This window comes from Lissotriton vulgaris, chromosome 4_1 (genome assembly GCF_964263255.1).
Source record: "Lissotriton vulgaris chromosome 4_1, aLisVul1.2, whole genome shotgun sequence".
Lineage (NCBI taxonomy): Eukaryota > Metazoa > Chordata > Amphibia > Caudata > Salamandridae > Lissotriton > Lissotriton vulgaris.
In genome coordinates this window covers 567,744,555-567,764,402 of record NC_141691.1, presented here as the reverse complement: position 1 = coordinate 567,764,402, position 19,848 = coordinate 567,744,555, and the positions used below count along the sequence as shown (strand labels likewise).

At 50.8% G+C, this 19,848-nt stretch overlaps 1 protein-coding gene across 3 annotated transcripts in view; it reads left to right on the top strand.

Moving 5' to 3' along the window:
* The window catches only part of TRANK1 (tetratricopeptide repeat and ankyrin repeat containing 1), a 1,005,982-nt gene that overhangs the window by 515,900 nt on the left and 470,234 nt on the right, over positions 1-19,848 (top strand). For all 3 annotated transcript variants that reach the window (XM_086964756.1, XM_086964757.1, XM_086964755.1), the window contains one exon: positions 10,964-11,149. In XM_086964756.1, the coding sequence (XP_086820882.1) occupies positions 10,964-11,149 (186 nt within the window). The remainder of the gene's footprint in view (positions 1-10,963; positions 11,150-19,848) is intronic.

The following is a 19,848-nucleotide window of genomic DNA, read 5'->3' as shown; positions in this document are numbered from 1 at the left end:
CCTCTTCTTTCCATTCTAGCTGCAGCATGTTATCACCTTGGACTCCTAAGAGTAAGAAGATAGGACACATTTCAGGGAATACTTCACCGTTTTCCTTTTCAAATCAAATGCATCCCAAAGAATGGCATTTAAGCATGGAAGGCCTCCTTAGTGGTGGGATCCAGAGGGGTAGTGATCCACACAGACACCATCGCAGCTTTTTTCTGTGTCACAAAATATGGGGACATCCATTCTCACCAGCACTGCTGACTGTCATTGGCTCTGTAGGAGTGCATGTTCCTTCGTTCTGCCACATTGTGAGGATCAGCACTTTAGCAGGATCATTTTGTCAATGCGGAGAACATAGTGACATGATTACTTTGTGCTGGAGTTTCTACCTCAAGGTTCTGTGGGAGTAGTGTTTCACGTCCAGTGGGACTCCAGTCTGTACTCTTTTCTATCCCTGCCACTCCTGCCCTGGGTTCTTTAGAAGATCATGAATGACTGGATCTGGTCATCTTGGACCAGGAGAGTATGGTACTGTGACCTGCTTGACCCTAAGCATGTGCTTTGTGATCTAGCTACCTTTTTTGGAGTGCCCCCTGTTTCAGCTACAAGGCCAAGTTCTCCATCTTAAATCTCCACTCAACACTGCGAAGATGATCCTCTTCAGGCCAAGCTATCTCATGCTTTGATTTTTGTTTTATAACTGGCCCAGCAGAATTTTGCAGTGTGCAGTGTTTTTTTATTATACATCAAACGGACCTTAATTTGGTCCTCACATTCTTGACGTGCTTGCCCTTCGAGCCTATGCACAGATGCTTATTGCAATTTCTGACAAGATGGTATACCTCATTGCAATTACTTCTGTGTGCTGTGTCTGGGCTACAAACACTATCAGTTCAACTTCCATATAACTTCTTTTCACACAAGTTGGTGCTGCCAACTTATGCATCCTTCTTGAAGGTGGTGTTGCTGACCACATGGAATAGTCTTTCACTCACCCTGCCTTTATACCCCTACTCGCCCCTCTGAGGAGGAAGGCTTCACTTGCTGTACTCAAAAAGGGCTGTTTTTACATTGACCACTCGAAGGAGCACTGAGCGGATAATCAACTGTTTTTTCCCCGCCGATGTGAAGTGCATAAAAGTGGTCCACAAACTAACTTTGTCCCAGTTGATCGGCCTGTGCATAAAACATGCTACACTCTGTTCGAAAATGAGCCTCCTCACTGCCTTTGAGCTCATTCCATCAAAGCCCAGGCCACCATGGTCACCCTGGCAAGAGGTGCTCCAGTGTTTGGCATCTGCAATCCAGCTGAATGAGCATTTGTGCACATGTTCATTTCTGTTCCAACAATCATGTCCGCAGGGGGAGCCCTTTCGCCTCCTCGATACTGCAGGACTTCCTGGTCTAAGTCCACTCTTCAGACCCTTCATTTTTTGAGCGGTACTATTTTGGTATCTATACAAACAGTGAAAAATATGTGGTTTGCTTTTTCCATCAGTAGAGTTCCTTCTGTAATGATCTTTATAATGCATACTGTATCTAAACGTTAGTCCTCACTACTCTTCCTCATTTACGCTCTGTGTAATGGAATTTTCGGGTTCTGGAAAGGTTCCACATTATATGTTGCACACTGTCAAAATGTCATGGTCAATGCAGGTCTGGGATTTCAGAAGAGTTTGTAAAAAAAAACTGACGGCCACCCTCATTGGTAGGTCTTTAAAGAGCCCTGTTCAACTTTCAGAGGTACCACTTGTACCTTTATATTTGCTCTGTATCACTTCCGGAGGTGGAATCTGTTGGTGCCTGGGAGCAGTTGCTATGAAAAAATGCGGATCCAGTGTGACTCCTGGGGAAATTTAATTTAAAAAAATGATAAACATGCAGTTAGATAGTGACCACCAGAACGATATTTATCAAAGGTTAAGTAAAATGTTGATATCCATTAATCAGCCTGGTGCTTATGCAAGTTTTTTTTCTTCCCCGAAAACCTTTATTAAACAAAATTGCATAGCAAGGTTACATTCGGATACCAATTCAGAGCATCATGGATATGCACACAATTGAGTCCGACAACATACATCACATTCGCAGTATGTATGAGAATCTGTCTATCATGTCCACCAGGATTTGGCCAGTCTCTTAACCATGGCGAGGATAATGAAGTGCGTTTTATCCACCACTCGCCCAATGACTTTTTACACACAAAAAAAAGGAAACCAATAGTGGACAACATAGGAAATCACCCGTCCCCTCCCCCATCCCCCTACCTCCAACCCAACCCCGAACCCCCCCTCCTCTGCTGCCAGGTCTAGAAACGCTGGAGAAAGTATAAACAAAAGATTGGGTATATGCCACCCCTTCTCTATGGTGGGTCACCGTGTGTCGCGCCACCCTGTGTCTGGGTCTCCCCCTGTCCCATGTTCGTGGAATCTGGGCTGTTTTGAGTCTGTGGGGCATCCAGTCCCACTAGTTCCTGAAACATCACACCCCAAGCCTGTAGGACCTCCGGTAGCTTCCCGTCCCTTCCAGCCAGTGAATCGCTATACGATGGCGGGCTGTGACCAGGCCTAGTATGAGGAACCGCCTGCTCACTTTCCGTTTGGGGTTTCTGGGAATTAAGCCCAGGAGGCAAGGGCGCAGGTCCAGATCTATCACCCACCCGAGACCCTCTCCAAGACCTCCAGAACCGATTTCCAGTAGGATTGGAGTTCAGGGCACGCCCACACCATGTGGATAAAGTCCACCATGGGACTGCGGCATCTCGGGCATTGGGAATCCCTGGTGCTATCAATAACCTGGAGTCGCCTCGGGGAGAGATAGGTCATGTGTATAATATTATATTGAATTTGTTTAAAACGGTTGCTAACAGACACCTTCCGCACACTTTCATGTATCTTTCCCCAATCACGGGGGGTGATTTCTTGTGGACACGCCTGCTGCCTTCTATCGCCAAGGGCCGTAATCTTTTATCGTCCCGCAAAGCCCTGTAGTGGTTGGTCACAAACCTCCGGCCCCCCACCATTGCCAACATTGTGACTAAGGTATGGGTGTGTGCCGGAGCCTCCGGGAACGAGGGCCATAACTGCCGTGCATTCGCCGCTAGTTTGGCGGAGTGAAGGAATTGCCCCGGACCCAGCTCGAAGGTAGTGACAGCCTCTTGGTAAGTGATGAATTTATCATTTGGGTACAGATCGGCTAACATCAGGCAACCACCCTACATCCATTTATCTACGGACATGACCTGTGCAATCCGGGCAAAGGGCGGCATCAGCCACAGATCCACATCGGGGGCAAACGGCGTGTCGCAGATGTGGCGGCGCGTCACACGGTCCCAGATTGCGGCACCCAATCGTACCAGCGGGGGAATGTGGTCTCGTAGTCCCCTCCCCTGCCAAAGCAGCGTTCCCAGTCGTTCATTCCCATAGGCTCCTGTCAGCAAGGGCCGTTCCCAGGAGGGGTTCGTGTCCAACCATGCAATGGCCTGCTATAGCTTTGATGCAAAATAGTACAGTTCAAGGTTGGAGCTTCCAGTCCACCCGCGCCCCAACTACGCTTCAGGACCTCTAGACTCACCCTACATCTCCTCCCATTCCATACCAGGAGGACTAAGAGGGAATCCAATTCCCGAAAAGTCCGGTGCGGCAACTCATAGAAGTACATCGTGTACAGGCAGCGCGGGAGGACCACCATCTTGATTAGGGTGATCTTTCCCATCCGGGTGATCTTAAGGGTGTTCCAGAAGGCAATACTTCCCTTCAAACCCCGAAGTATCCGTCCCATATTATGGTAGAAAAAATCGTTCGGGTTGCGAACCAACCAGATCCCCAAGTAGTGAAGTGTGTCGTCCACCCATGGGAGTCCCATCTCCGGGCGCTGGACCCCCTCCCATTCAGACTGCTCCCCAATCGCATAAAGGTGGGACTTCGCCCTATTTACTGCAAGGCCAGAAGCAGCCACGAAGTGTGACAGCTCGGACAGCAGGACGGGTAACAATTGCGTTGGTTGATTCAGATAGACCAGGGCATCATCTGCATATAAGGACACCACATGTTCCACAGTCCCTATTCTGATACCCTGGCCCTGCAGTGCCGTGCGGAGACGCACGCCAATGGCTCCATCGCCAGGGCGAAGAGCAGGGGGAGAGGGGACACCCCTGACGCGTTCCCCTTGATATGGGTATCTCATCCGAGACACATCGACCCGTGCGGACTCTGGCCACGGCTCTGGTATATAGCAACTGAACCCATTTTATGAATCCTTCCCCCAGACTTAGTTTTAAAAGCACCTTCCAGAGGTAGGCCCAGCGAATCGAGTCGAATGCTTGTTCGATATCCAGGAAGACCAGTGTGTTTTGTTTGGCCTGTCCCGCTAGAGTTCGCATGACGTGTGCCAGGCGACGGATATTCCGTAAGATGTTCCGGCCCGGGATGAACCCTGACTGGTCGACGAAGGTAGAGGAGGAGTCTAGATGCCAGCACCTGGCTGATGATCTTCAAGTCCACGTTCAACATGGATATAGGTCGATAGAATCCGGGGGGGAGAGGGTCCTTACCCGGCTTGGGGATCATTACAATTTTCGCCGCCCGCATGGAGTCTGGGAGCGAGCCCCGGTCGTAGGCCTCCATTGCCACCTCACGGAGTTTTGGAACCAGAACCCCCTTGAACTCTTTATATAGTTTGGCCACTAATCCGTCCATCCCCGGGGATTTTGGTGTCTGCAGGTGGGCTATTGCAGCACGTAGTTCCTCGTCTCGGAGTGGCCCCCCAGGTCCTCCTGGCTATTTGCTTCAATCTCGGGGAGCTGTATCCCCTCGAGGTACACCTCCATGGTCTCGGCGTCCGCCAACGGCTGCGATTTCTTGTATATTTTACATAGATGGGATCGGAACACCTCGTTAGTCGCCTACTGGGTATATACCATCCGGCCTAATTCATTCTGCATAGCTAAAATAGGGTGAGGTGGAGTTTGTGCCCGTATCAGACCACAGGCGGTAATCCCACCCCGAACCAAACCCGGGAACCTTCACATCACCCACCCACAGGCGGTAGTACTGCATCTCCCGATTCGGAACCGGCCAGGAGATCTCGAACCCCGCCCCAAAGACGACTCTCCCCCCCCCCCTTTCAACTTGCAATTGAAGAATTAAACAAGATAAACACTGTAATTGAATACCTTATAGTCCAAAAGAACCCCTTCACCCCGTAGTTGAGTCTTCAGCCGACTGACTGCTACCGTGCAGCCCTGCCCGGACAGCCATCTCAGCACTCTACAATTGGCCACTTAAGGTGAATTGGCACAATAGAACGAGCACTGTGATACACAGGGTTACCGCCCCCGTCCACATCTCATTATACTCAAACCACTCCATGGAACAGCCCCACCTCTAACTCGTGAGGCTGCCATGATCCCCCCCGATTAGAGCATACAGATACTCAGTGTCCAGGACCCCCTACGTTACATTCCGACCACCTGAGTTACCAGTCACTTGTCCTGTGCAGGTTCAGCCACTGGACTGGCGGCTCCCCCTGCGTCAGACTGCGTTTCCTGCACCAAACACAGTGGGGAGAAATGGTTCTGGGTTGAAATCGCCGTTAGTTCCGCTCGAAGTGTGCCATTCGGGCCCACTGTGATGCGTTCGCTCTGTGTGACGGCGCGTTCTCCCGGAGGGGGTCCTCCCTCTCCGTGCCGCTGGCTCTGCCGGCGTGGATTCCGTCGTCGTTATTCCTGCCATCCTTGCGCGTGGTCGTGGCCTGCCAGGCCCAGTGCGTCCATCCAGTCTTCCGCATTCGATGGGCGGTCGAAGAAGTGTGTCCTATCGCCATGCTGTACTCGGAGCCTGGCTGGCAAGAGCAAACTGTATTTGATGTTGTGGCTCCGCATCCGCCGTTTAACCTGCAAAAAATCGTTCCGAAGGTCCTGTACATTTCTAGTGTAGTCCGGGAAAATATGAATATCCTGGTTATCATACCTGGGCAGGCCGGACTTGCGGATATGCTGTAAGATCACGTCCCAGTCTCTAAAATTGAAGAACCGGGCTATTATGGCCCTAGGTGGAGATCCCGGTTTCGGAGGCGGCCCCAGAGTTCTATGGGCCCTCTCTATTGCGAACATTTTGGATAGTTGTAGGTTTGGGAAGACCTTGCCGATCCATTCCTCCAGAAATAGGTCCGCCGCCGGCCCTTCTGAGCGTTCCGGAAATCCCAGGAAGCGGAGATTGTTCCTCCGGGAACGCCCCTCCGCATCTTCAGCCCGATCCTCCAAGCAGGTCGTATGCTCCTGGAGGGCCGCTATAGTTTCCTTCATCTGCCGGACCTCGGTTTGTAATACTGTCAGATCCCCCTCCGTGGTGGTGACCCTGTCCGCCACCTTTCTGTGGTCAAGGCGTAAGTAGTTAATGTCCATAGCCATCCCGTCCATCTTGGTTTCCAGCGCCACCCTGGAGTTCCGATCGCCGCCAGGATATCCGCTTTATCTTGGGCTGCCGCCTCTGGGGCGGCCTCCACCTTTCGATCCATCCCAGGGCGCTCCGCCGCCACAGGGCCCGGGACCGTATATTGTACAATCTTGTTCGCCTGGGCTCCCCTCACCGGTCGGTCCTTTCCCATATTAACGTGGGCCGCCGAGGGTGGTCCACCGGGCACCTCCCAGGGGAGGTCCGCATAAGTTATTGTATCTCCCTTTGCGCGACAGCGCAGCCCATGCAGTGGCAACCTAAGGTCCGGCCAGTCCAGCCACAGGGCACCCACAGGTTAGGATTCCAGTCGAGCATCCGCGCTCCCCCGTAGCAGGAGCACCCACGATATCAACTGGGGTCAAACAGGGCGTGGGGGGGGGGGCACCCAGGCTGCCGGGTCTCAGGGAGAGCTCTGTCCACTGCGGGCTTCGTAGCGTCTCGAGCCGTCAGGCTGTATGGAGGCCTCCCCGACCTGAGTGCATCCTTAGAACCCCCTCAGGGGCCATAGTGCCTCGTCTGTTAGTCACCCCCCTTCGCCGGCAGCCACCCCAAGTGATCCCGTGAGGATGAGCTTGCTCTCCGTCGCTCTCCGCAGGGGCAGCTCCGATGTTTCCACAACTCCTCACACAATTTGTAGGCTCGGAGTCCCAATAGGACCAGGTGCGCCCCCCCCATATTGGAGCGGGGAAAAGGGAAACCATGGAAACGGCTCCTCCGGTCGCTCAGACCCTGCGGGCCCAGTCTCCGGTCTCTCTTTTGGTGCTCCCGGCGTTGGAACGCACCCAGGGCGTTCCTCCTTGGCCTCGCCCGGTCACCCGAGGCCTGCGGCAGCTCCTCCTTCAGCCTCACCCGGTCACCATCGGCTGAGTTAGCTACCCCGCCGGGGCTCTCGCGTCTCCTCGCTCATCTCAGGGGGGCGCACAGCCGCTGCCAGGGGTCCCCAGTCTCTCTGGAATCGCCTCAGTGCGAGGCGGCCACCATTTACCGGCCGCGGGCACGATCAGGTCCGTTGCCGGTCGCCGGGCTCCTCGTCTCCACCATCGGCAATTATTACCCGGGTTAGATGCGGTCAGGGTCCGGGGGGGCTCTTCACCTCCGGAACACCTTTTTTTATTCAGAAAGTGCCAGGATATTGCAGGATATTAGTACGTAAGGCAGGAGCCTGGCTCACACACGTCTAGCCGGCCATTACGTGAAGCCACGCCCCCTGGTGCTTATGCAAGTTACCTCTCTTTTTTTCTCCCTTGAGCTTTTCACTCCGGTCCATAAGTACAGGGTGGTTTTTTGGTTTCTTTGTACCTAATGTACTACCAAACTTTCATCTGTTCTTGGGGCCACCTTTCCTCAGTGCCTCCCCGACTGAGGATCCGTTCATCACGGTTAACATCAAGAACTCCTTTGTCCTCCTGCCTGTACAGAACCAGGGATCTGTGCTTAATAGACAATGTGAAATTTTGGAGGCTCAGCAGCTGCTTAGGCAAACGCTGCCATGTGTGTTTCTGTATGTATAACTCACTGCTACAATCTGAAAGGGCCCATTCTCCATCTGGTGTTGGGGCGCTATCCGCCGGTATAAAGGAGATGACAGTAATGGAGCAAGGATTCGCACATTAAGCGACTTGCTTGTATTCATGAACCTCGAATAAATGTTAATAAAATAACCAAACATGTTTGTGTTACTAATATTGCACATTTTACATTACACCGGGTGTCTGAGGGACGCTTGCCTATGTGTCTACTAACCGTAATACGCTTGCATATTAATGGCCGCTGCTATGCGGGAATTTAGACTGCGCATGCGTCCGTCATAACCATGTGACGTGACGTATTCAATGTCTTGGAGGGAAAACAGTTGCGCATGTGCAATGAAGCTAAGATGGCGGCTCTGTGTTCTCACATGCCTGAAGCTTGCATCGCTGCTTTCGCAAAGCTGTCTGTTCTGCATAACCAATAATGCTATAGTTTTTATAAAGTAAGGGGTGTAGTATAGACCTTCACGGTATACAGTGTAATCATTTATTTCTGTGTTCTAAAATGGTTTCTTTTGCTTTTCGTGTATCGTATCCTTTGGGCCTGGGAGGTACTTATTACTCCATCTAGGAAGTCCCTACTGCGCATGTCACAATGGCAGAGGGAAGAGAACTATGCAGAAGTGGAACCCAGCCAGCTGGCAGCCACCGCCAAGATGCTCCTGGGAACCTGAACTTCAACCTAGCTGAATGAAGCTGAACTGTACTGAAATCGCTACAATTGTACATGAATATTGTATTCACCATTGTTAGCCGAAAGCATATGTCATGAGAAGATGGAATTTAAGGGACGGGTACAAAAATTTAATATTAAGCCTGAGAAAGTCTAAATTCTAGGTTGGGTGATGACCTGACCTCTTCCTTTGTCCAATCAAAATTGGGGATCCTTACACTTGCAACATTGGGGGGTGGTGCACTGACCCGAAAAAAAGTAGAACTAGCGTAGGTTTAGCTTGAGAAATTGTCTGACTTCTCCAAATAACTGACCTGTCACTGACCCAACGCACTCCATAGGTGACTGATACAGAGAGCTGCGGAGCACTCTGTTGGGAGGTTCGAGAAACCCATTCAGGGTTTTGGGAGGTGAAAGTGCTGGGAACGCACTTTGCTGAAAGGTTCGAGAACCCAATCGGGGTTTTGGCAGATTCCTTGCAGAGAGGGAGTAGCGCAGGCGTTGCATCCGAAGCTGCAGGTGGTTGGTCCTAACCTTTGGTGAACCGGTTCTGATCCAAATTCTGGGGTTATCCTGTCCTGACTGTCCATGAGCTGCACCTGCTCGCCTACTGGCACCTAAGTCCTTGGGGTCCTTCCCGTCTTTTCCAACTGACCCGTGGCCAGGGTTGGTCTTCACTCTATCCTAGGTAAATATGAGTCTGTGTGGGTGTTGATATTATTTTGTGTTCCTATCTCTTATCCTACCCTAGTTTGCAAAGTCTGCTTAAATTGCGCATGTTCCTTTTCTTTCCCAAACCCTTTAGTAGATAAAATTCTCACGTGTTTCATTGATTACTAGCGTGTTCCAAATTTCTCTTACCCACCTTTAGCCAAATGCAAATTCGTTTCTATAAAGTATATGTTCCCTTTTTTTACCTTCCCTTTAGGGAATAAGCTGAATTAATAATGTGTTACCGAATTGCATAAAATTAATTTCCTATTAAACTGTCAGAATTGCAATGGTCGTTATTGATTTAGTATGTTCCTTTTCTTTACCCTCCTGTAGTCAAGTTGTGAAAGATTGTGATCTAAATTAGTATGTTCCTTATTTTACCTTCCCTTTAATTAAAGTTTCTAAATGATTAATATTCTCTATTTTCTACATAGTTATACGCTTTCTATGATCTTAATTATAGATAGTCTCATTACCTTTATGCTCATGACATATGATGATGAAGATGATTAGATAAAGTTTTGAACCTACCCAGAGTCTGTGGTTATTTCAATTTTCAAATGTTATAAATGTTGTTTTAATACCTAGCTTAATACTCAACTCCCTGATCCTAGGTGTTTAGATTCCTAGTATTTACATTACTAGGTTATAGATATAGGAATCAGAAGTGCAGAAATCCCAACTTATACTGATAGTAGAGCGTGGGTTACCCAAGGTGATGTTAACTTGTGTGGATTTATAAGCAGAGAATTATGGGCCCAGGTGAGTATTAGTAAAATGTTCCTAGCTGGGTGACCTGCGCACTCTATCAACAGTGTACCTTTTAGAGAAAACTATATCGCCAACCCCATTTACATTGTGTCTCTACTACTGTCTTCAGGATTCTTCCCAGATCAATGCAAGATTTGACCATAACTCTCTTCGCATTGTTTGCCTTTGCCTAAGCTGCTCAAATCTGTCTTTTCACCCTCCCTTTCAGAATCTCATTTGATCTCAAATGTACTGTAAAATTGGGTGTAGAAAAGGGTCAAGACATAAGAGTATGCTATATTTATCTCTGTTGACTGTTCTTCTTAGTCCATAGGCTCATTCCCAGTATCCACACTCTTTGACTGGCCTCATATCCATTATTTTGGCGATTCACACACATTTGTTTTTGTAATGATGAAAATTGGCGAGGCAATGCATCTTTGCGGGCATGGGGTATTTTGTGTGTGATGCATGCAAGCTTGCACATTTACTGCTGAGCATAGCTCTCGATTAACAATTAAAAATGCAGTTTCCAACTACTTTAATAGTCAGCCAGTAAAAACCCACAAGGTTATAATGCAGAAATAAAATAAGGACTTGAAATAACCGAGTTACCATAAATGTAACTTTATCATTTCATATTGATTTTGACTGAATCATTAGTGAGACATCTATGGTAGAAATGCTTTTATTATTTTAAGATGATAAAAGAAGTCCCCACCCATATTACATAAATCACAGCTATGAAATATTACAACCAGGGTTGAGACATGCTGTAAAGTTCAATTTCATAATGTTTTTAACTTGCATCTGAAGAGCACATGTTATCTAAAAGTTTCTCTTTCTGTTGACAGCCCCTCCTGACGGCTATGGAGCCATTGCTGAAAAACCTCTCCGTACTTGTTTAAAAAGGGGTGATTTTCAATCTGGTTATTTTCTGCTGTTGAAAGGAGCAGATCCCCAGAGTATTTCTGTCGTTGAAGGTGACACACCACTACATGCTTCAGTTTCCATCATTTTAAATGCAAACACTGAAATAGGTAAGCCTCTCAGTTTTGATATGCTTTTTCTGGTTGTTTTTGCTTGGTACTCCATTACCTAATGTTTTACAACATTCTCTCCATCCGAGCACCTAGAAGCCGAGCCAGCATTCTCTTTAAACATGATATTAAATTCAATTAGAGATATTTTGCACTTTTTGAAGGTTAGTTAAAAATGATGTTGTCATTGAGGTCCTTTCTTTGATTTGACCGTCAGATATTTCAATTGTTAAAACTTGAAGTCTGGACTAATGGATTACTCTTAAGACCATTTGCTTCATACTCAAAAGCTGTCTTGGTTGCAGGTCAGAGTTTAAAATATCTTTTGCAAAATTGAATTAAAAAAATGCAAGGGAGCCTCTGGAGTAAGAGTTTTGCAGACCTGATGGCTCTCGTTGACTCAATTTCTTTTTGCTTTTTGGGAGTGTATGTCGTTTGTACAATGTGGAGTCCTGGCTTGACTTCCCATTCAACACATGCCTCTCAGGACTTTCTTCATGCTGTGCAAATTTTTTTTTTCATTATGACATAATGCTAATGTCTGGTGCAGGAGCATTCCTGTCCATATTGTTGGAGATGCATTTCACTGATTCTCCTTAAACATGCTATAAACAGCATACCTCCTTCTGTGCTCATTCAAGAGGTGGCTGCAGAAGGAATCTGTGGTCCAGTGAGTCCAGTTGAGGTTTTTCGCACTGTTTCTTGCACCCTTCAATGAAAGATTCATTCAGGGGTATCTGTTGTGCTCATAATTCCCTAGCATCCACTGACTAATGGGTCAGTGTTTGACAACTGTGGGACCTTTAGTAACTGCTGAATGCACTGCAGCTTTTTAAAGCAATGGCTAGTGTACGACTCGAGAGACATTTAGTAACAGCATAAGATAACGATTTTTACTGCTGAAAATATTTGTTCTGAATTGAATCAAGAAGTTGCTTACCCTAGAGACCTCTGATAACAATATGTTTGGAAGATCTTTTATACATAAACACACCCTTAACTGAAAGGTTTGTATACCTCTTTGCAGCCATGAGCCCAGTAAATGGTGGTGACATCTACCTGGATAGAGGCATAGTTTCTGTCATGTCACCTTCAGCAGTCAATAATTTTCGTTAGTAAAGGGAATCAAACCACTCTCTTACTGTTGTTTGCACCTGTGTGATCTTGACACATTGGCCATAGGTATGAATCTTTATTTCTACATGAGCTACTAGGCCAGGCTTATCTTAACCTAACTTACTCTTGAACAAGGAAGTTGTTCGGATGATCAGTTTCATTATAATATGTTTTATTTTAAACATGACATATCTTAGACTAGAGCCATTACACAGGTTCATCAACTGTGATTTCAGCCCACCCACGACAACGTTTGTAACATATGCCATTTTCAGTGTACCCTGTAACAAGAATATAACCCATAACAATACCTCACATCACATTTATTCATTAAAGAACACTGAAAAAAAGAACTAAAAGAACACTGCCAATTGAACAGTAACATTGCATGTGATCTCTCAGTTACTGTGTTGTAGCCTGATATGGTCTAAATATCTTCTATAGTTTCATTGGCATTCAATCTCTACTGGGGTCAAAGCTAACCGGGTCACTTATGGGCAGCCTACCTCTAATCATCCTGAGTCAGATTAGCATCCATCAGGTCAACTACCAAGTATTTATTTCATGTAGACCCATCATTTAAAATTGGCATACTCTTTATGTACAGCTCCTGTTGGTGATCCCAGAGACCACAGTCCCATTGTCGATCAGACAAATGTTGGTCAGACCAGGACTGATTTACATGCGGCTGGGTTCAAATTGAGGTGGCATGATGGGCAAAAGAACGATGGGTTGAAATGCTATCCAAAGTGATTGCCAACTGTTAGCCGTATTACACACATTTCAAAAAATCACCATTTGTTTCTTTGATTTAAAGCCGGACATGGCAAGGCTATGTCCAGGTGTAGGTCACAATGCTCACTGTGCCACTAGAACCGAGTTACACCAGACTGAAGAGCTCCAATCCGGGTTTGACTGGTTTTGGGTTGTTTAATCAACAATGCCACCAACAGAAGCACTGGATCAACCCCATGACAGGTCTGCTTATTTGTTATGCTACAGAATGCTATCAACCTCCTACACAGAAGACCCAATTTCACATTGACAACACCAAGCCTGTTTGATCTATTACAACCACCCCTTCCTGTAGAGTTCCACTATGGTCAGATCTTGCTCATGTACTCAATTCTTTTAAAACCACTTTTTTTTTATAACCAATTTTATTGATTTTATGAGAGAAAACAAAGACCTGAAGTATGTGCAGATAACAGTACATATCATAAACATGGTGTCCTTACAACATCGAGTATGACCCTGAAAGTTCAGGAAAAGGCAGGGTAACACCCACCACAGCTCACAGTTGTACAATAAAAGCTTCAATATTCTCTCACCCCCACCCATTTGCCCCACATTTCGCGATATTTCCTCAGGCAACCCCTGGCCTCATATAAGGGCCCTTTCCTGCGCAGTGCACCAATCCACCCCCCTGCGCCATCGGGTCATGGTTGGAGCCGCGAGTTCAGCCATTCTGCAGCAATGACTTTCTTGACCACCATTTTTTTTTTTTGAAATATATTTTTATTGCAGGAATCAGCAAAAATGTTACATATACGACCAGCATCATAAAACCAAGAAAATCAATGAGCTGTCTCCCACCCACCCCCCGCAGCATGTTTTCATACGTAAACATTCAGTCCGCAACCCAAAGGTCAGGCGTCAAAGTCCAATGGGGGTTCAGCAGGAAAGCAAAGCTGGTCCGGATAATCCCCTGTCCGTCATCTGCTTTTCTAAACAATCCCATAAAACCCAAAAGAAAATCCCTCCCACAAAACACTAAATTCCAAAGTAATCCCTCCCCAACCCAACCCCGCCATCAGTGTATGGTAGCAGCCGCAATAGGATGCACGAAAGGACCCAAGAGGAGAGTATCAGAGATAGAAATCGCAATCGCCTAACGGGACTCAGGGCGTGCCGCATTCTCGCTATCAGAGTCGCTGGGGGCGCAATAGTCCCTAAGGGCCTGCACTAGTGTCTCCCATTCTAGCGCTGCCTCCTGTGCTTTCTCATTATGCTGTCTCCCAGCTAGTTGGTATCTCCGCGTGCTTTCTCCCGCCGCCCACTTCAAGAGTTCGTTGTGCCATCTGCTCCCAGTCGGACCAGCTCGTGCCTTCCAGTTCCTGGTCACCTCTCGCTTAGCCAAGAGAAGCCCCAAATCAATAAATTTACTGGAAATTTTGTTTTTAGGGGTATGTGGAAACCAGTGCAAGAGTCCCACCGCAGCATCGACCGATAGGGGCCTCCCCGTCACCTCCGTCAGGGTCTTCCCCGCTTCCACCCAGTAGGAGGACAAACCCGGGCAGGCCCACAGCATGTGGAGGAGGTCCGCCTCTGGCTCCGGGCATCTAGGGCAGGTTGCCGAGCTCGTGGCGAAGTACTGTTGGATTTTCGCCGGGGTCAGGTATGCCCGATGGAGTACATAATAGTGGACCAACTGGAAACGGGCGTGGCGCGTCCCCTTCCAAGCCTGCCGCACGAGTTGAGACCAGGTCGTTTCCGGGATCTCCTTGCCTATGTCTGCCTCCCAGCGGGCTCTCAAGGTCGTAAGGGGGGTCAGCCCTTCGTTGATCAGTCTACCATAGAGGCATGTGACCGCCTTCACCGTGCCCGCAGACATCATGACGTATTGGCACACCGGAGACGTAGGAGGTTCCTCCTGTCCGCCTTTCCAGTGCGCCTGGATTGCTCGGACCAGGGCCGAGTGCAATAGGAAGTCTCCGCGGGGAATCTCGAAGCGGTCAATGAGCTCCTGAAAGGGCAAGAGTACCCCAGCCTCATAAAGATCCCCTACCAACTGCAGCCCCGCGTCCTCCCAGTCCGCCAACCGTGACCAATCACCGCCATGGGGCAAGGCCGTCAACATCCCTAAAGGTATTTCAGGCGCATACGGTATTCGCAATTGGCCCCGGGCATGGGCTCGATTCCAACACAGGCGAATGGTCTTCTCCTCCAGCGTCAGATCTTGCAGGGCCAAACGTTGGCGTAGAGCTATGAAGGAGAGAACATGTCTGGCCATCCCCCTGCCTCTCCTGTCCTCCGGGCCCCGGAATTCCCTGGCAATCTCCTGGGTGAGGGTCTGGAGCTGTGCCGCCAGATAGTATTTCTCAAAGTCCGGCACCGCGAGCCCACCCTCGGCTTTCGGCCTCATCAGGGTTTTGAGGGCCACTCTTCGGCGGCCCGAGCCCCAGAGGAATCCGACTATCATTGACCGTAGGAGCCTAAATGTGGCCGGCGGGATCCAAACCGGCAGCGCCCGGAAATAATACAGTATCCGGGGGAGAGCCACCATTTTGAGGAGAGCGACCCGCCCCGCCATTGATAGCGGTAGCGTAGCCCAGAAGTCCATATTACCCCGCAGCGCTCGACTGCATCTGGTAATATTTCCGTCCAGGAGGTCAGATGGTTCATGATAGATATATACTCCCAGGTACCTGAAGCAGTCAGGTTCCCATCTAATCTCTCCATTGAGGGCCGGGCTAGGGGTGCCTCTGCGAACCGGGAAAAGGCATGTCTTAGCCCAATTCACCCGGAGGCCCGAGACCTCCCCAAACGCCGTAAGCGCCGCCGCGGCTCCACGTAGGGCCACAACTGGGTCCTCAAGGAAGAGCAACAGGTCGTCGGCATATAGGGAAATGTGGTGCGGGCCCGAAGGTGTCCAGAAGCCATTGTAATGAGCCCCCGATCGGAGTAGCAGTGCGAGAGGCTCCACCGCCAGCTCGAAAAGAAGTGGGGATAACGAGCAGCCCTGTCTCGTGCCTCGTTCCACCGGGTACTGTGAGGAAATTAACGGACCCGCTCGAACCCTGGCCGATACGGAGGTATACAAGACCGCGGTCCATCTGATGAAACCCTCGCCTAGGCCGAACCGTCGCAACACAGCGTGCAGGTAGTCCCATTCCAGGCTATCAAATGCCTTCTCTAAATCCACCGATAGGACCACCGGGCACGGAGCATCTACGAGCGGCTCACCCAGCAAGCGGAACAACCTGCGGATGTTCATTGTCGTGTTGCGCTTGGGGATGAACCCAGCCTGGTCTTCATGCACCAGGGAGCTCATGTGGCCCAGCAGTCTCGAGGCCAAGATGCTGCTCAGAATCTTATAATCGACCGTCAGCATCGATAAAGGACGGTAGGACGCCGGATCGGCCGAGTCCCGTCCCGGCTTGAGGAGGGGAACCACCAGGGCCTCGCGCATCGAGCCGGGGAGTCGGCCAAGCCTCTTCGCCTCTCTGTATACGATTACCAGTCTCGGAGCCAGGAGGTCGGCATATGCCGCGTAAAATTCCACAGGAAGACCGTCTAGACCCGGGGTCTTGTTCCGCGCCATCATTTTAATGGCGCTGCGGATCTCCCCCAATTCAATATCGGACCCCAGGGCTTTCGCCACGTCAGGCTCCACCGTTGGGAGCTCCAGGGGCCTCAGATAGTCCTCAAGAAGGTCGGGGTCTTTGGCAGCACGACTGCGATATAGCTGATCGTAGTAGTGCCGGTAGCAGCCTAGAATCTCCGGTTGAGTGTGCACCATGGTCCCGTCCGCCATGCGCATGGACGTCGTCAGTGAGGTCTGGCGCGTAGGGTTTGCCAGCCATGCCAACAAAGCGCTCGATCTATCCCCTTCTGCGATGGACCGAACCGTATAGGCCTTATAGTCGAAGCAGCGCAGCCGCTCGATCTCCGCCGCCACCGCCTCCTTCGCCTCTGCCGTGCGACCCTGAAGTTCAGGGTGCCCGGGGCGGCGGAGTTCCAACTCACGAAGCCTCCGATCCGCCACGTCCAAGTCATCGAGGATAACCCGCCTCATACCTACCTTCTTGGTGATGCAATAACCCCTCACCACCACCTTAAAAGCGTCCCACTCCAGCGCTCTCGAGCTCGCAGTGCCCCTGTTGGACGCGAAGTACTCCTCAATCCTGTCCCCTAATTCCGCTTTGAACACAGCGTCCTCGAGGGTCTCAGGACGTAACTTCCAGGCGGGCACCGCCGGCGCCCCCGGAAACCAGCGAAGGGCCAGCAGGAGGGGGTTATGGTCCGAGATGGTCCTAGTCAAGTATTCGGAACGGATCGCCGCTGAAACCAGTTCAGTCGAGCCAAGAAACCCGTCCAACCTAACGTGCAACTCGTGTAGGCCTGAGAAATAGGAGTAATCTCTAGCGTCAGGGTGTTGCGCTCTCCAAATATCTGTCAGACCCCACTGTATCTGCCAGTCCCTACGATTTTTAGCCACACGGCGGACCGGAGAGTCAGGGAGGGGCGGATGCGAGCGATCGGTGTCCACATCCACCACCGAATTGAAGTCCCCGCCGAGCAGGAGGGGCCCTGTGAGAAAGTGGGCCAGGGAGCCCGATAACCTAGAGAGGAAGGCAGACTGGTCCGTGTTAGGTGCGTATACACAGCAAACATTCAGGTCCCTCCCCCCCAGTGTGCCCGAAATGGCCACGTAGCGCCCCTCTGGATCTACCACTGAATTTGTGACCTGGAAGGGAACCCCAGCTCTAATCCAAATTAGCGCCCCCCCTGGCATACGCGGAGTACGACGTGTAGAAGACCTGCCCCCTCCACCTACGCTGTAGCGCCGCCCCTTCCGCCTTGTTCAGATGGGTCTCCTGCAACAGCGCCATTTGTATTCCCCTACGCACTAAATAAGCATGGACTTTGTGCCGCCTAGACATGGTATGAAGCCCCCGCACATTCCAAGTAATACACTTCACATTAGCAACGTCAGCCATTGTCCCATACTGTTCGTGCAAAGTCCCCCCATCTGGGTCCCAACAAAGAGCAAACAACAATCAACCCAGCACTGATGGCGGCCATTTCCCCCAACCAAAACTCAACAACTCTTAAGCTAACCAAACCCCTGCCCACCCTCCCCAGAACAGGACCCAAATATCTCCATCTAGTTCCCATCCAAACCATACCCTCAGAGAACCCTTCGTCCCCAACTAATCCTACGGTCACCACCGTAGGAAGGCCTTAAGGGCCAGGTGCGGGCTGGGCGGTGACAGTGGGCCCTCGATGCCCTGGCTACCACGACTGAAGCAAGCCCAAAACAGTATCGGAAACCCTCGGGGCAAAGGCAAGGCACCCCACCTCCCGCTACCCCGGAGATCATGCTGAACCATCGGCACCCGCCACCCCCGTTACGGGCCCCCACCCAAAAGGATGCAGCTCACCCCATCAACCCTGTCCATCTAGAAGGTCCTCAACCGATTTCGGCGTGATCACCGGTGTGCTGATGCTATCCGTCACTGAGTCCTCCGAGTCCGTTGATGCCCCCTCGCCACCAGGGTTCTCTTCTTCTGTAATGGCATCATCTCGTGAACCAGACAGTGCAGACAGCGCCTCTAATACTCCTTTCCGCTCCGTCGATGTCTCCTCAGTTGAAGGGCCGCCCGACCGGCCTCGGCGACTCCGTATCCTCTTAGACCGCCGTCGCTGTCCCGGCTCCGCCACTGGCTGAGATGTGGAGGTGAAACCATCTTTCCCAGCCCTATAAAGTTCAAGCCAGTTACAGACATCCTCCGGGGTATCAAAAAACTGAGTCTTGTCATCGACAATGATGCGGAGTTTTGCAGGAAACAGGAGCGAGTATTGGATGCCCTCGCTCCGGAGCTCACGCTTGACCGCCAAGAATGAAAACCGCCTGCGTTGGGTTTCATAGGTGTAGTCCGGGAAGATGTTCACCTGGCTATTCTCCACCTTAAAGGGGCCATTATGTCTAGCGGCGTTGAGGATAAGGTCCCTGTCGCGAAAATGCAGGAGGCGCGCCACCACCGGACGCGATGCACGGCCCTGTTGCGGTGGCCTTGCTGGGACCCTATGAGCTCGTTCAAGGGTGTAGAAAGAAGATAAGCCCTCCGGGGCCACCGTGTCTCGGAGCCAGGCTTCCAAGTAGGCCACCATGTCGCCATCTTCGATCTTCTCCGGCAGGCCTACCACTCGGATGTTGTTGCGCCTGTTACGGCCTTCCGCATCCTCCGCTCGCTGTTCCAGGGCAGAAATCCGGGACAGGGCATCTTTCATTGACGCAGCCAAGGATCGCTGCGCCGGCTCCAAGGTCTTCACCGAGCCTTCCACTTCTTTGACCCTGTCCGACAACTTGCCGTGATCCGCCCTAAGGAGGCCCAGGCTCGTCGCCACCTGGGCAATGTCCTGCTGAAGGGCCGAGCGTGTGGTTGCAATCGCCTCCAGGACGCGGTCAAACTGTTGCTGCAGCGGCGTGCCCCCAGCGCCTCCCGGGTCTCCATGGCTCTCCTTGTCCGGGGTCTCCGAGTCAGAGGCGGCCGGGGTGGTCCCCTTGGCCCCTCTCGGCTTCCCCATGTCGCGGGAAGCGCACGGTGTGGACTCAGATAAAGGCGCCACCGAGTGCGGGCGCCGGCTATAATTCTCTCGATTGCTGGCCCTCAGGGTGAGGGCTGGCGATCCTCTTCTCCAGGGCCAGGTGGACCTCCACAGCTTCGGCTCGCGCCACCACCGTGTCGTCGGAGAGCACTGAGGAGGAGGCGGAGACACTCGGCGCCAGGCCGGGCAGGCCCGTCTGGTTGACGAGGACCCGGAGCGAGGGCCACCCACACCACCAGAGACTTTGT